This window comes from Saimiri boliviensis, chromosome 18 (assembly GCF_048565385.1).
Source record: "Saimiri boliviensis isolate mSaiBol1 chromosome 18, mSaiBol1.pri, whole genome shotgun sequence".
Lineage (NCBI taxonomy): Eukaryota > Metazoa > Chordata > Mammalia > Primates > Cebidae > Saimiri > Saimiri boliviensis.
The window spans coordinates 18,089,392-18,106,896 of record NC_133466.1 but is presented as its reverse complement, the minus strand read 5'-3'; the positions used below and the strand labels follow the sequence as shown (position 1 = coordinate 18,106,896).

General features: G+C 37.2%; 1 protein-coding gene across 1 annotated transcript in view; it reads right to left on the bottom strand.

Moving 5' to 3' along the window:
• Positions 1-427: 427 nt before the first annotated feature.
• CYYR1 (cysteine and tyrosine rich 1) overlaps positions 428-17,505 on the bottom strand; it is a 105,702-nt gene continuing 88,624 nt past the window's right edge. Inside the window, 2 exon segments of the mRNA XM_003934345.3 lie at positions 428-5,168; positions 16,294-16,451. Coding sequence (XP_003934394.1) covers positions 5,035-5,168; positions 16,294-16,451 — 292 coding nt within the window. The 3' untranslated portion in view covers positions 428-5,034.

Here is a 17,505-nt window from a genome sequence, read left to right as displayed (position 1 = left end):
AGCCAAGCATGGCCTGGGATTCTTTCAGCTGTTGAGTTGGTACATTCTCATTAGAGGGAAGGTATTATTTTCTACATTGCCTAAACTCTAAATAATCGACTTAAGGAAAATAAGATAAAGTATCTTTGCTATGGTATACTGACTACTAAGATGACCCTCAGAGCTCTCTGCCTCTTGGTTTCTGTGTTCTTGTGTAATTCCCTCCTCTTTTATGTGAGATGAACTTAGCATTCTGATTCTAAAGAACAGATTATGGCAAAAGTGATGGAATATCACTTCCAATATTAGATTTCAAGTCTGTGACTTCTGCCTTGCTAGCACTCTCTTCCGCTCCATGGCTCTTTCTGCTTGATTGCTTGCTCTGGGGAAGCAAGCTGACACATTTAAAGTTGCCCTATGGAGAGCCCCATATGCCAAGGATTTGAGGGTGGCTTCTGGCCAATAGCTAGTGAGAAAATGAAGTCCCTAGCCCAAAAGCCTTCGAGGGACTGAATCCCGTCAATGACCATGCATGGGAGTGAGCTTGGAAGCAGATACTTTCTTAGTTGTACATTGAGATGACAGCAGTTTGTGACAGTCCCTGAGCCACAAAACCCAGCTGAGCCACCCTCAGATTCCTGATCCGTAGAAACGGAGATAATGAATGTTTGAAGCCATTAAGTTTTGAGTTAATTTGTTCCACAGCAAAGGATAATGAATGCACCTGTTTATAGAAGTAGTAAGGCTTGGGAGTGGGGCATAAAGGAAAGAGAATATGCATATACATTTGTGTCTGTCAAGTCGCCAGCTCAGGTAGGATCTTGGTGACAGATGTTCCACATATACTGTTTATATTCATTGCGACCACCTGGCAAGGATGGTGTTATTCATATATTTTGGATGAAACTGAAGTTACGGAAATTTCATTATCTGGCTCAGAACATGTAGTTAGATGACAGAGATGAGAGAGAAAACAAGGTCTCCATTACTCTGAAGCTCTGGTTCTTTCCTCTGCATCAGACAGGTGTTAGAGGCCGGAGCAGGAATGGATAGGCTGGAAATCAGAATCATCTGTGGGTTTTTTTGTTTTGTTTTGTTTTTCTGAGATGGAGTCTTGCTCTGTCACCCAGGCCAGAGTGCAGTGGTGCAATCTCGGCTCACTGCAACCTCCACCTCCTGAGTTCAAGCGATTCTCCTGTCTCAGCCTCCTGAGTAGCTGGGACTACAGGCACTTGCCACCACACCCAGCTAATTGTTTTGTATTTTTAGTACAGTCGAGGTTTTACCATGTTGGCCAGGATGGTCTTGATCTCCTGACCTTGTGATCTGCCTGCCTTGGCCTCCCAAAGTGCTGGGATTATAGGCGTGAGCCCAGCCTGTGGGTTGTTTTATAGTTAATCATGTCACTTTCTGTTACTAGAGGTCCTGACATTGTTTAAACTGACCCATACTACACAGTATAGTTGTACCAGAAGAGTTTTGCACTTGCCAAAGTTCAGCCATATCCCATGCATCTTGGGCCCCAAATCAGAGAACAGAATCTATGCATTTCAGATAGGTTTTGATTGAGAATATGGTAGTTCTTAGATGCCTCTGTGGTGATTAACAAGATGACCATGTGACTTTGGCATTCTGGGGTTAGGTTGTTTTGAAGAAGTAAAAAAAAAAAAAATCAAACAATAGTACCCAGAGTTCCACTATTTGATGAGCTTAATACATAGTCTGATGTGTGCCAGGCCCTACCTCACCTGCAGCCAAAGGTTGGCAAAATGAGTTTGGTTAAACAAGGACGAGTTAGAAGTAGAGTGGATACATGATGAGTGCTGCCTTCGTTTGGTGGTGGGTACAAGATTATGAAAAAACAGAAGGGTACCCCTATAGCCCTGCACCTAGGAAGATGTAGGTAGCCCCAGATGCTCCTGTAGTGGCTTCTGGAGCTGGGTAGGCAACTACAGAATTGATTAGACTTAAGAACGGGCTGTGGCTCTGTCTCAGAAGCTCTAACATTAGGTCTAAGGTTTCTCTCCTATCATCAGCCCTTCAACTCTTGCAACAGCTTTCCTGCCTATGGCTCTGAAGAGGGCCAGATAAGCCTCTCATTGCTCTTGGGTTCTCATGCAAGTTACAGCCTGGTTTCCATGGGAATGACCTCTCAACACATGTAAGTTAAAGACATCACAAAATTAGCTGACAAAGTCCATAGTTTCTCCTGGAGGGGGTGATTGGAGTAGTTTCTTTTTCAGTGCCTTCCTGCTATCTCACTGTGTTTTTGCATAGATTTCTCTTGAGCAGCACTGCCCGATAATGTAGGTAGTCCCTAGCCACATGAGGCTATGCAGCATTTGCAATGGGGTTAGTGAGACAGATGAAGTAAGTTTTCATTTAATTTCATTTCAATTAATTTAAACTTAAATGACCATATGTAGCTGATGACTGCTGTGTTGGATCACACAGTTCTAGAGGTTGTTCTCATTATATTGTTCTTTTGTTAATTTATTTTTGGCTAATATTTATTGGACATTTTCTATGTTCCAGGCACTATACTTAGAATTTTGCATATATTCATCCAGTTTTTGTAGAACACGATGAGACTGATAATATTATTTACATTTTCCAGAGCAGAAAGTTGAATCTCAGAGATGAAGTGGCCTGCTTCAAATCACACAGGCAGGAAACAGGATTCAAAATAAAGTCTGCCTGGCTCCAGCCCTGTGTTTCCTGTACAGAAGAATGAGGCAAAGTCAGCAGGAATAGAGTGAAAAAATGGACACAAGACAAGAAAATATAATCTGTGTTATAATAGGTTATTTCATTTTATTGCTTATTATAAACACATTGGCCACAGCAAATGTTAGTTTTTAAATAACCATAATTCAAAGCTTTCACATCCTATACTATTTTTCCCCAAGAAGCATCATCTGTGAAAACGATCAGTGAACTCCAAAAGTCTACACTGGTAATGTGTACATTTATGCTATTGTGACAGTTAATACAAATAGTAAAAATACTCATCTATTGTAGGCTTATGGGTTTGTAAAATGCCTTAAGGGAGGCCATGAACAACTCAGAGAAGAGAGATGGCATGGACTGAAATGGCTTCTATTTGGGGAAAATTTGCAGAACACAGGAGGTATGCAATAAATGTTTATTGATAGTGAAGATGATAAAACTCTATTTCTGCTGGTCTTTCCTCTAGATTTTTCTTAAAGAATATGTGGTATGTTTGTGCTCAACTTCCTCAGAATCATCACAGAGACCCTGGCACTTAGAAAGTCATAGCTGCAGTATAATTGGGTCTGATTACATGCAGAAGAAAAAATAAATTAAACCATAGGTACTATTGAAATTGTGCTGAAAACTTTATGTAAGTCAGGAAGCCCCTCACTAGAACAGGCTGAAACTCTTGAATGCTTTGCCTCCTCATATATAAGAAAATCATTAGTGCTTAAAAATCAAGGAAGTCATTCAGAACTTTAGACCTTACTGGCAGGTAGACTATATTTCAGTCAGATCAATATCTTTAAAATACAGGTATTTGAAAGTAAAATATGCTAATTATAATAACAATGTAGTTTCTTATCTGCAAGTACAGTTACTATAATTTAAACCTTAAGACACTTCCTTTGTTTCATTCAGCAAAATTCTTGGCACTGTTTTGGAATTTCACAGAATTTTGATGATATTAGATTACACATTCTAGATTTAGTTGTAAAATGACACAAAAATCTAACCATCTATTTCCAGTGTTCAATATGTAATTTTTATAAATATATGAAACAACTCCTATAAAAATATAAATGTTAAGGTCACTTGCAACAAAATATGGCAGATTAGAATTTCTTATTAAATGTTTATACATCTAATGGTAGGCACTTCATAAAATTTGTATTTTGTTAAAATGCAACAATTTGATGTCAGTATCTTAATTTTGTCATTAACTTTTTAGAGAGAATAGATTACCAAAATTTTACAAAGGAGAGAAAAATAATAGGTTTAAGAATTCCACAGGAGAAAATCTGAACTTCATTTCTCTCTCTTACTTCTTTTTGCAAGTCTGTTGTGTATCTTCACGGTCAAGGGCTGAGATTTTTGCTCCCTGACCTAAAATCTTTGGGAATATTTGGTTCCTCGTCTTTTACTGGAAGCGAAGTATCTGCTGCCTAAGGAACTTGCTACAATTTTTTTCTCTCAGTGGTTGGAATAACATTTATTTTGATCCACTATAAAACCAGATAATGTTTAGGTGGCAGTAGTTGGTGTTGAAGAATTCTTGACTTCAAGCAGCTATTGAGTTGTTTTTGGTCTTGTTTTAACTCCCTAATTATACAAATAAGATTCAAATCGTTCTGTTGTATTCACTCATAGACACAATAGAAATTCACTTCACACCCACCTAAAAGATGAGGAGAACTTCTGAGGCCCAATGGACCCATCTACCATTTGATTTTATTGTCCCTTCTAGAGCAGGTCTCTACAGGGAGCTTCACAAAGCAATCTAGTCATGGCTCTTTCTTATACAAAAACAGAGTACTCTTCCTGTAACTTCCATTGGGACCTCAAACAGTGCTAGGCACATAGTTGGCTCTTAGGCACTCAAAATACATTTATTGATGAATGAAAGAATGAACAATTCCAATTCTGACTTTCAAAGCGACATATAATAAAGTTGCTTTCTTGTGTAGGCCAAACCATTCTCCCATCCTACTTAGATCTTCCTTTTTCCAGGATCAGTACTGAAACTTCCTTCACCTAGCCCTTAAACAACATGATTATCAGATATTTTGTCAATCACATTACTGTTCTCTGAATGTGCTTAGGTGGATCCGAAGATCTCTTAAAATGTGGTTCCATGCAACCAGATGTTAATACTCCAGATGGGGTCAGGTTTGAGCAGGGTACGAATTCTATATCTCTTCACAGGGATATTTTACCTGACATATTATCTGACCCCAAAAAGTATTTCTTGGAGCAATTCTTTCCTGCTTGTTTCTGAGTAGAGGCATTTTATTCCAGGCAAGATCACCGATTGGCACATTTTCTCTACTGGGAGACAGATTATTTCCTTGGGTTTCCAGGATAAGGAGGAGGTGGAGAACGCTGTGCTGAACCCTGTGGGGTGGGAGAGTATGGAGGAGGCAAGTCTGCACAGTTTTCCATCTCATGGTCATAACTATAGGGCGGTGGTACAGCTGAAAAAGAAAGGGGAGAGAGCATCAGGCGCTTAGCAAATATTTGCATTTCTACTGTGTTGAAGTCACTAGGCTAGATACTTTGGGAGGGGGACATAAACTGTGGCTGCCAAAAACTTAGTTTTATTAGGTTGAGACCACACAGGTATGAAAGGGTAAGTGCTCTAAAACGTGGTATCATGGATTAAAGTGTTTAGAATTGGTTGTTTAGAGAAAGTTCCTTGGAAATATGACGCTGAAGAGGCAGAGAGAGAAGCAGAGGGACAATTCAGGTTGAGCAAAAGCATTGAAGCAGGAGAGCCCTTCACCTCAAGCAATAAGTACGTAAAAGGAAGAATGGGAAAAGACAATGAGGAGACCACGGTGGGCTCTGAATGTGATGTAGAGTGTATGGCATGGAGTTATCAGGGATTCTTTGCACATGGTAGTGAGTATGCTTTGGGAAGACCACTCTCAGCAGTCGACAGAGGCAGAGGCAGATCAAAGAAAAGATACAACAATGTAATGGCATGTGTGAGGGATTATACTCACGAAAGTAAAGGGAAAAACAGTCCTTTAGCAGCCAAGTCTTTGGGTGATGACTGGGTGTGTGGAGAAAGAGGAGAGAAAGTGAAAGAAGGGGCTGAGGTATTGAGTACCCAGTATAGGACTCCTATAATTGGAGGGTGGTGGAACCATTACAGAAATATGAAGAAGAAGACAAAAAGGAGGACAGATAAGTTAGGGAATGAAGATGAAGAATTTACTTTTCTGAATCTTATTTGAAAATGTCTCTTAATTTTTTACTGTACCATATGTCACTGTTTCAAAAAAAGTTTTTAAATGTTAAATTTATTTTATTTTTTAATTGACAAATAATAATTGTACATATTCATGGGGTACATAGTGATGTTTTGACACATACGTAATAATCAGATCAGGGTGACTGTTATACCCATCCTCTCAAACATTTATCATTTCTTTATGCTGGGAACATTTAGTCTCCCCCTTCTACCCATTTGAAACTATGTATTATTGTTGACTGTAGTCATCCTGCAGTGATATAGAACACTGGAATTTATTTCTCCTATCTAGCTGTAATTTCATATTCTTTAACAAATTTCTCCCTATCCATCCCTTTTCCCTACCCTTCCCAGCCTCTAGTATCCTCTGTTCTACTTCTTAATACACTTTACGATGACTATGCATAAATGTCTATTCTGTAGTGGTATCTTCCCCATCTCTAGTGTTGAAAGAGAAGTACTCCTGGAGCTAAAATTTATCCATGTTTCCAAGAAATGAATCATTTTGCAACATCTGAGCAACCGCCTCAGCAACCAATCTGATGATTTGCCAGTAGTTGAATCATCATCAGGATCCTGATTCTGCTTGGAAATTGACATGCCTTAATTGCCTACTGTGAATGTAACCTAAATCACAAGACTAGTGTCATAATAATGCAAATAATTGGGCAAGCTTTTAATATTAGAATGGCAGAAAAGAACAAGCAACGTTTCAACAAGCTTTTCTAAATGTCTTCTATTAGGTTGATGCAAAAGTAATTGCAGTTTTTGCAGTTTGTAGCAACCTTAATTTGTACTTTTTCCAATAAGAATTGGACAGTTTTCTAACAGACATATACAAACATAGGGCTTCCACTGACATGCAGATAAAAACTATGTTTTTGATATGGTTTGGCTCTGTGTCCTCACCCAAATGTCATGTCAAATTGTAATTCCCAGTGTTGGAGGAGGGACTTGGTGGGAGGTGACTGGATCATGGAGGTAGATTTCCCCCTTGCTGTTCTCATGATAGTGAGTGAGTTTTATTAAGAGATATGGTTGTTTCAAAGTGTGCAGCATTTTCTGCTTCTTTATCTTCTGCTGGCTATGTGAAGATGTGCTTACTTTCCCTTCACCTTCTGCCATGATTGTAAGCTTCCTGAGGCCTCCCCAGCCATGCTTCCTGTACAGTCAGTGGTAGTGTGAGTCAGTTAAACCTCTTTTCTCCATAAGTTACCCAGACTGAGGTATGTCTTTATAGCAGTGTGAGAACACATTAAGGCAATTTTCTTCTGGATCCTTTTAGTCTGCCTATCTTTACCAGGAGCTTGATGATTTGAACCATTTAGTGATTGCCCTGTACTTGGACGATGTGAGGAAGCAGAATTGAGCCACTGCAGAGAAGAGGAAGACGGAGCCACAGAATGGAATGGGATGTCCCCTGAGCACTCCTTTGTGGAGCAAAAGCTTTGCAAGTCTCTAGTGGGCTGGGCAGGCTGAGGGCATTCAGCCAAGAACACAGCTCTGTAAATAAATCAAGGAGGATGCACACAGTTTCCCTGGTGCTCCATCTGACCCTTGGAGGCTGGGTTTCCTGCAACAAGCTCTGTTTCCTGCAACAAAATAGAGTAATTCCTGTGGAGTTACTCTGCATTACACCCACTCCTCAACTTCATTACATCTAGGAGCACTGAGACAAAGAGATTTATAATAAACTTCATCCAAACCAAGAATGAAACACTGCAGCCTCCATGGAAAATAGGAAGTTACAGCAGGAAACCCATTGAACTGTTTCTTATTAGCATGTGGTTTCATGTTGTTTTTCTGCCAAAGCTTTTCCCTGCCTCCTACATGAGGAGCACACACCAACAGATTCTGCAGACTGACTCTACATTATTCTCTGTCATGAAGCCATGGCGTGTGTTTATGTGTCTGTAATAAAGCATTTATATTCTGCCATCTGCATAAAAACTGCTGGAGGACATTTCAGCAAGAATCCCTATGGTTTATGCAGCTGCATGTTGAACATGAAAATGACAGTGGTCTTTTATTCATATAACCTTTGAACTTCAATAAAGTTCTAATGTAATGTTAAAGAGTGATAGTTTGAGGACTACCCATCAAGAGATGAAATAGTATATCTTTTATAAATAATATCGGCCTCTGGAAGACATTTGAAATAATATTTGTACAATTCTGGGCTATATTATCTTTCTTTCTTGCACATAATAAAGTTTCACTGGAAGTAAACTCTTCAAAGTATCAATTTTAGAATTCCTGATTAATCATAAGAGATTCTGTTCTTTTTTTATAGATCAAATCACACTTAAAAGTTGCATGGATGCAGCTGGAGACATGGTGCCTTTGAAATCCTTTCATAATCAATATTCTAATCTCCGATTTAAGTAGGGTAAATAGGCCATTTATCTTCAATGTTTGATATAGCTGTCTACACTATTAAAACATTTAGCAATGCCATGAATTTCGGAGAAGAAATGTAATGTTTTCTACCTGCTCAGGCCAATATTTCTAAAGCTAATGTGGTGGGAAGATGCAGGGTCTTTCCCAAACTCTTCACAATTATTTCAGAAAATTTGGAAACAGACGAAAATCATCCATAATTTTGTCATCCCAATTTAACAATTATTCCATCCACCATTTGCTATTTTGAGGTTAATTTTTTATTATGATTAATGTAGTGATAAATATCTTCTTTTTTATTAGACTTTTTACTTATTTTGATTATATTTTTATAATCACATAAACTTTATATACACATAGACTTTTAAAAATTATTTTGATTATATTTTTAGAATAAAATTCCAGGAATTAATTAGGTGGTTGAAATAACACATACATTTTATTGCTTAGAACACATTATAAAACTACTTTCAAAAAGAACTGTTTCATCTTGTAAGGGTATATAAGTACATTATCATTTAATATTTTAGTAAATTAAGTGAAAAATATAGGTCTGTATTTTACATGATCATTTCTTTGATAACAGCTAGGTTTGATACTGTTTTACATCTTGTCTGCTATTATTCATATTGGGTGAATTTTTTGTTGTTCTGGACTGGTGATAGTTTCTAAATGAGGATCTTAATTTCAATGAAGATATAAGTAAGACATAAAAAGTACACAAAATTATACATCTTTTAAGAAAAATTCTCTGTCAAAATGGTGTATTACATAATTTTTACCTTACTGAAATACTCAAGTTTAAAACCTATACATAACAAAATATACGATTATTCATCTAAAAATCTCTTCTGTGCTGTTTCTCAGTTTAAAATTTATTCTTCTTTTTCACATAGTTGATACATAACTAACCTATTTCTGAGTTTACTCTTCAAATGTATATATTTAATGCTCCTCTACATCTGTTATTTTATTTGGTATATTTTTGCATCAAAGTTTATGTTTTCTAAATTTTAAATTTTGGTTAAGCCAAATTATCTAAATGTGGCTTATTAAATAATCCTTATGTTTTACATCATTTTGCTATGTCTCCTTTATTGTATATAAAATTCTAATCTACCCATTCTGTTCAAATGACTAAGATATATCTTTTTGTACCAGACCTCAATTTTATTATTACTGATTTTAAGTAGTTTTAATACCTGGTAAAACTGATGACTCTTATGCCTCATATTTAATAACAATTTCTTATTGCAAACCTTCTCATCTACTCCCCCATAAACGCCACTACTCACAATTTGCCTGAACCCTACCCAGAAGAGAGGGTTTCAATAAAGACCCACACAGTTCCTGCAAGACCTCCATTACCTTCATCCCCAGCCACATAAATTCAATACTGCCCATTTATCCTCTACAATGGCCTAATACACGGTAGAGTAGAGCCTGTTGTTCCGCTTCCCCTCAGATAGCATCAAGACAAGTTCCATCAAGCCTTACACCCCTCCGTCACCATGAGAAAGACAGGCTTCTTATTGTAGACCTTAATGCTGGAAAGCTTTGCACATTGATTCTTACTAATTTTCCAAAGTTTCCCACCCCTTTCGCTGTGCTCAGTGGAACACAATCTGTCACCTCATCCTCTCTCCCTGTCTCCACCATTCCACCATGTGACTCCTGCTTGCAGAATGAAGTTCTCTTCTGATCCTGTTTTCTTGAGAAGAAATGAGATCTGTTGAGATGTCATCTGCTGACAGTGAGAAGGCTGAACGGATTTCTGAGTTTTGAGATGAAGGAAGAATGCACGAGATGGTTAACTCAGGGAGTGGAAGGGAACATTCACGTCACCTCTTTACTCTCATTAAAATCTGATTTTCCAGGAGACGATGGCTTCCTCAGCACACTACCAAAGCAGAGCTATTCTTCTTCCACAGCCGCCCACCTGTAGGGCCAGGAGGTGCTCAGGTTGTTCATAATCTTCATAGCCACTTTTCAAACTATTATCTATTCTTCCTCTTTAAAACCTTTGGTAGCACATATGTCATGAAAAAAGAAGCATATGCCATGCTCTGCTCCCGACTTTTTTTTTTTTTTTTTTTTTGGACAGAGTAGGTGCTTTGCTATTTTGCCCTGGCCAGGATTGAAATTGAGGTCTTCCTGCCTTAGCCTCCGTAGTAGCTGGGGTGATCTCATACTACTTCCTTCCTTCCTTTTTTTTTTTTTTTTTTAGACAGAGTCTCGCCCTGTCACCCAGGCTGGAGTGCAATGGCGTGATCTTGGCTACTGCAACCTTCGCCTCCCAGATTCAAGCAATTCTCCTGCCTCAGCCACACAAGTAGCTGGTATTACAGGTGTCCACCACCATGCCCAGCTAATTCTTTGTATCTTTAGTAGAGATGGGTTTTCTTTATGTTGGCCAGGCTGGTCTCGAACTCCTGACCTCATGATCCACCCACCTCGGCCTCCCAAAGTGTTGGGATTACAGGCGTGAGCCACCACACCCAGTGCATCTTTGTTATCAATATCTGTGGTCTGCCCTACCCCAAACCTTCATTCACTGAAGAGTTAACATCTGGCCCATGGTCTCTCTTTCCTCCACAACTTCTCTTATCATTCTTGTGATTTCAACATCCACCTAACCCTGCCTCTCAAGTCCCTTCACTATTTTTCCTTCAAAAGTCTCTTCACCCTTGTTGTTGGCAATAGCAGTACTATTTTGTAAATCTTAATTTACAAATCTGACCACCACCTCTTTCTAGAATACTCATTCTACTGCATCTTGGATTTCACCTGGATTTCCAATTTACTAATGGCAATTTTAAAGGAATTCAAACTGATGTCACCTCTTTCCTGTCAGGGTGTCCTTCTTTATTCAGATTTGATTTATGGGTCATAACTAAAAATCACTCTTTTGCACCTATTCTCAGTGTTCTAATCTCTTTCTCCATTGCCTGGCAGAACCCCAACCCTTATTAAACCCAACACTTTGGTTATCCTGGATCAATATCTAGAGCTTAATGTGACTAGAGAAAAATGCACAATCATGCTGAATGATTCATTTTAAGTAAATGACCATTTTCATAAGTGTGGTGGCCTTTGACCTTGCTCGGAAACTATACATTTCTTTAGGCATTTCATACTCTTCATTTTCTGAGATTCCCGTTTCATGCTTTCTTTTTTCTTCTTAACTTCAAATACCTGCTCCGTTTTCTTCACTCTCAGCAGAGGACTTGCTTCTTATTTCACTAAGTGAATTGGCAGGAGCAAAAGGGAACATCCTCATACTCAGACCACCAAGTCTACAACTCATTGAAACTGTATATATGTACTTAGTGCCTTATATATGCAGTACATAATAAATCATCTCTGATCATGTTGTACATAATGAATTGTCTCTGATCCCATCAAAAGCTAGCCCCTCTACTTGTGTACCGAATTCCTTTCTGCCTTAGACTTAAGGACACCGATTTTCAACAATCCCTTCTATCTTCCATACTCATCAGTTTCCTACCATCAGTATAATAGCAAAATACAAGGCACTACCATCTAGCTTCCTTAATAAGATTAAAAAAAAAAAAGAAAAGAAACCTCTTGACTTCATGTCTCAGTTTTCTATATCCATTTTATAGCAAAATTCTTCAAAATTTTGTACTTGCTAGCTCTACTTCTTCATATAACATTCTCATAAATTTTGTCTGCAGCATTAATTCTGTAACTATTGTTACTATAACATCAAAGAAGTTTTTCTCATTTCATGTTTGAATTCTGATTTGTACTAAAAACATTTGCACGTTTGCCTGGGCGAAGACTTGACCACATTAACTGTATTCATTTTGTTTCCTTACAGTGTCTTCAAGGTGAAGGCATTTTCATAGTCACAATATGATTGTAGAGAATCTTTCAAGTATGAATTTTTGATGTGTGAGGAAGTTACACATCAGATGAAGGCTGTTTTTAATATTCAGTACAGACACAGAAGTTTTCTTTAGTATGAACATGAGTTTGTGATCTCTAAAAAGGTTTGATGAGTAATCAAAAATCTTCTCATGTCAGTACACATACTAATAAGATTTCTGTCACTTGTGAATTCAGGGATGCAAATGGGGTATTTATTGCTTAATGAAGTATCTCCAAGACACTTGAAAAACTATAGGCAGTTGTTTTATTGAATGTTCCTCAGCTTGGGTTTGTCAGCTATTTTCTCATGCTGAGATTTGGGCTGTGACTTTTCTGCTAGAACCTACATACGTGAAATTGTGTTGTCATCAGACTAACATGCTCGGAGGTGCATGATCTTGATTCCTTCCTTCCTTCCTTCCTTCCTTCCTTCCTTCCTTCCTTCCTTCCTTCTTTCCTTTGTTTCTTTCTCTCTTTCTTTCTTTCTTCAGAGGACTCAATAATATACTTCAAATCTCAATTTTCTTGTTGGCACTGAAATCTCTTGCTTTTCTTTTGTTAGCATTTGACTTTTATGTATTTACCTAGTCTTTTTTTTACAGTTTTACTATATTATTTTCTTTCAGATGTGTATATCCCAAAGCTACTTTTTAAAGAGGGTTAATAAGATCACTTTCCTTTGTTTACACTGAAGTTCTGAAAAGCAGCACAATGTAGCACTTGAAAATTCTTACCTTCATGTGGGCAATTTAACAAATAATTGTAATTAAAGAGGACATCTGCTCATTCTACCCAATATGGCAAGAATGAAAAACTTCTAGACGATCACTGTCCAACATAGGGTCAGGAATGACAGGTGAATGACGTTGTTTTTACCTATTGCTGAGTAATAATGTTCATTCTAGGCCTCCTCACTGTATACTCTCACCTTTGCTAAATTATATTCTCTGCATTTATCTGACTTCTGGGCTATAGGACTATACAATAAGTTGGGTTCTTATCTCAATTATCATAGGGTTAATTAATTAGTGTGGGTAAACACATTTTGTATTTCCATAAATGATTTTGAAAAGTATTCAATACTATTATATGTTGCTTCCTAAAACTGTAAGTAAAAGCTTAATTAGCAACTTTGAGAAGGAAATGAGAAGCAATCTGCACATTACATTTTTGAAGACCTAGTCTTTTTGCAGTAAAAATGTTTTCAGCCTGTGGTTCATTATGTTTCTTGCATTTTTCAGTTCTGAGAACAATGCATTTAATAAAAATGCAACACATCCCTGTGATCTGAAAGTACAAATGATGCTACTATAAAGTTTTAAAACCATGTTTCCATCCCCTAAATAAAATTTCAAATCCCAGAAAACATGTGACCTCACATTACTATAGTGACATTTAGTATCACCTAACTTTATTCAAAGTTTGAACTTACAGAAGGGTAAAATAAAATATTGAACATTTTATTAAAATATTTAAACATTACTTTCAATTAAACTTTTTTGATTAAGCTAATGAGTATCTAGAATGTTAACCACAAAACAATTCTTCATGTCTTCTCTACAATTAATGGTTTTGCTTGACTTTCTCCTGTTCTTCTCTTGGGTTATGGTTGACCAAGGGAAAAAATTGAGAGGTGTAAATAATAATAAAAGTCATTCCATTTATTTTTTCCCCTTATATTCTAATGTCTTTATACTAACCCTATCACTATTCTTGCAAGTTGGGAATATTTAAAATTGCACATTGCTTTTGTAGTGAGCAAATTCCAGGATGAAACTTAATGTCAATTCCCTAGGGTATTGATATATGATTAAATTAGGTCTTTTCATGAATTGTCTTTGTCATTCATTTTGCTGAGTGCCTGTTGTATGCCAAGCCTGGTCTTACATGCTTGGAATAGAGTGTTGAACAAAAGAGACCAAGATTTCTGCCTCATAGAGTTCATATTCTAGGAAGAAGAGGTGAACAATAAACAATGAATATAATGATTAGCTAAACTATATGACATCTGAGAAGATATCACATATCAGAGTAGCACAAAGAGAATTGGGATGCTGTCAGCAGGAACACATTACAATCTAAAATAGGGTGATCAGGGTAGACTTCATTGAGGAGGTGACCGTTGATCAAAGACTTGAATGAAGTGAGGGAGTCAGTATTCTAGGCAAAGCCCCAAGGTAGGAATGTGGCCTGTGCATTCATGGAACAGCAAGGAAAAAAATCTAAGTGGAGGCAGAGTGGCCAGGGAGAGAATAGAAAGAAATGAGGCCTGGGAAATAAAAAGAGCAGCCAATTTTGCAGCATCTTGAAGGCCTCAGTAAAGAAGCTGCCTTTTCCTTTGAATAAAATGAAGAACCACACCCTTTAGTGCTTCCTCTGTGGGAAATGGGGAACCACTGGAAGATTTTGAGCACAGGGGTAATATGATCTGACATCTACTTTAAAAGGTTCACTCTGGCTGCTGGGTTGAGAATAGAGCTCAGGGGGCCAAGGGTAGATGCTGGGAGACCAGCCAGGATGTTACTAGAGTAAAGGAGGTGAGAGCGGATGGCGTTCTCCCACTGGGGGAATAATAGTATCTACTTCTCACTGTCAGAAGTAGTCAAAATACTGTAAGTATTTTGAAGGTAGAGCCAAGGCGTTTTCCTGGTAGAGTGCATGGTTTCTGGCTGGAGCAACTAGAAACCTAGAGATGCCATCAAATCAAATGGTAAAGGCTGTGAGCGGAGGGGGATATTGGGGCAAATCCAAAAATCGGAGCAGAAATCCAAGTTTAGACATGTCAAATTTGGGATATTTATGAGACACTCAAGTTGAGATGTTCAACAGGCTCTGGGATAAAGTGAACAGGTTTGGATGGGAGATACATAACTTTGGGAGGTATAATAGACATAAATGGTACTTACTACCCTGAGGTTGTAATACTACTAATACAAGCAAAGAGGTAAGCGTAGATACAGTATGGAAAAAGATACAAGGCTGAGCCTTTAGGTACTCCAGTATGAAAATATTATAGAAGAGGAAGAACTGACAAAAGAGGAAGAGGAGGAATTATACCCATATTGATCTGAAATTTGCTCCTTCGAGTTGAAGATGATAGAGGATAAAAAAAGGTTGAAAGAGGAAGGACAGAATAGGGAATTAATACAAAGCACAGCCTCATGTACAAGGTACCCTTGTCTTTTCCTATAGAGACAGAGAAAGAAAAGATATGAGTGTAGATGGGAAATTAATATCCTAAGGGTGTGCTAAATCTAGAACTTGCCCGCCTTTTATATGTCAAATGGTACATGCACAGATTGACTTAGAAAGCATTATTGAAATTATCTAATGCAAAATGCAGTATTTTGTTTATGAAGTCACATGTACTCAATATATTTTTACATGTGGAACTTCTAGCATATTCTGAATAAATAGTTGTCAAATGATTAATATATCACCCTTATTCTTTGTTGAAAATTTTTTGTTCTTTTGTATTTTTAGTAGAAACTGGTTTTCTCCAGGTTGGCCAGGCTAGTCACAAACCCTTACCCTCAAGTGATCCACCCAACTTGGCCTACCAAAGTGCTGGGATTATAGGCGTGAGCCACTGTGCCTGGCCTGTTGAGAATTTTAGTATCGTGTTTAAAGCTGTTCTCTTGACATAATGAAGATATATGAAAACTTTCTTCAATACTTTTCCTCAAGACATATATATCTATTGGATCAGATGCCAGTTTATTGAGACATACATTATATTTAATAAATACTTGTCAGTGCTCACTGGCAGGTAGACACAGTGGGTGTGAATTTTCTGTTTATCTTAATTCTGGCTGACTGGCAATTGTAGTCAATGCAACAGACACTGAAATTATTAATAGCTTCAAAAATGAGATGGATTGTATTAACTGGATCTAAGTAATCTCGATTCAGCTACAACTTCAATGTACATGTATTTATAAATACTAGATGACACTGGAGATGATGCCAGTGACCATATAGAATGTTTCCTTCTCTCCGTGAGGAGCGGAGAATAACTAACAAATCTGAGCCTTTGCAGTTTTGCTCACCAGGATAGGAGGAGACAGTGTTGATGCGAGTCGTCGTGAGGATGCCCACGCGGGTTGCCCTGTGGTTCTTCATGCACATGCAGATGCATATGGCAATCCCAGCAACGACCCCCATGATAAATACTATTCCAAAAACAATGCCTGCAATTGCAGTGCCCCTAAAAAGAAAAACAAGTACGTTTACTAAAAAGACTTGTAAGCATTCTTTAGACTTTCTAGTACAGCCCCATGATTAAAGGACAAGTGTTTCTTTACAAATATTCTTAAGGATAATGTTAAAACAAAACAAAACAAACAAATTCGCTGAATTGGGAAAACAAATAGTCTGTATTTGAATAGATAAAAAAACATTATAAAAGTCCTCTTCTAGTACAGTTTACCAACTCATCATTCAGATTCTGGCTCTTAAAATTCATGTTTTGATACAAAGCACAATTCTCTAGATATGCTCTCCAAAGTAATAATTTAAAAATCCATTCTGCTGCATATCTAAACAGCAAAGAATTTATCTATTGGGTATAGTGTGTATGTGTTTAATGAAAACAGCTTTGTAGATGTCAGAATATTAAATAAAACTTAACACTCATTCCTGATTAAAACTCTTCATAGAACAAGAATGTGTTTTTTAATAAAAGAAAACCAAACCAAATGTCATATTTTAAACTACTCACAGAACAGTTGTGACAAACTGTTTAAGTATTCTCATTAAATTCAGGAAGAATGTAAATAAAACTTCTATTTCTATTAATGTTAATTTTTGTTCCCCAGAAAGTTTAACTCATGCAACAAAATCATAAATAGAAAAAAAAAAGCCAAACAGCATAAAAGAGTCAACATTATGATTGTTTGTGGTAAATGTAATTTGTAGTTATCTATATTTTTCCTCTCTTTTGAAAAGCAATGGAGAAATCTTTATTACAATAAACATTTTGACCAAGCAGCATCATCTGTAGCAATGCCCCCTAAGGAAACGTAGCACATGTGCATAAATATTATAACAGGGGTGTTTGTCACAGTGTTGCGGCTAATAGAAAAATAGGGGAAACACCCTGATGTCCGTAAAAGGAGGACTGACAGAAAAAAATTCATCAGAAAATGAATCTTATATATTGATTAAAAAGGGTGATGAGATCTACATGAATTGAAGTGAAATGTTCATAATACCTGGTTAATTTAATAGTAATACTATTACTATTAATAGTAATTCATATT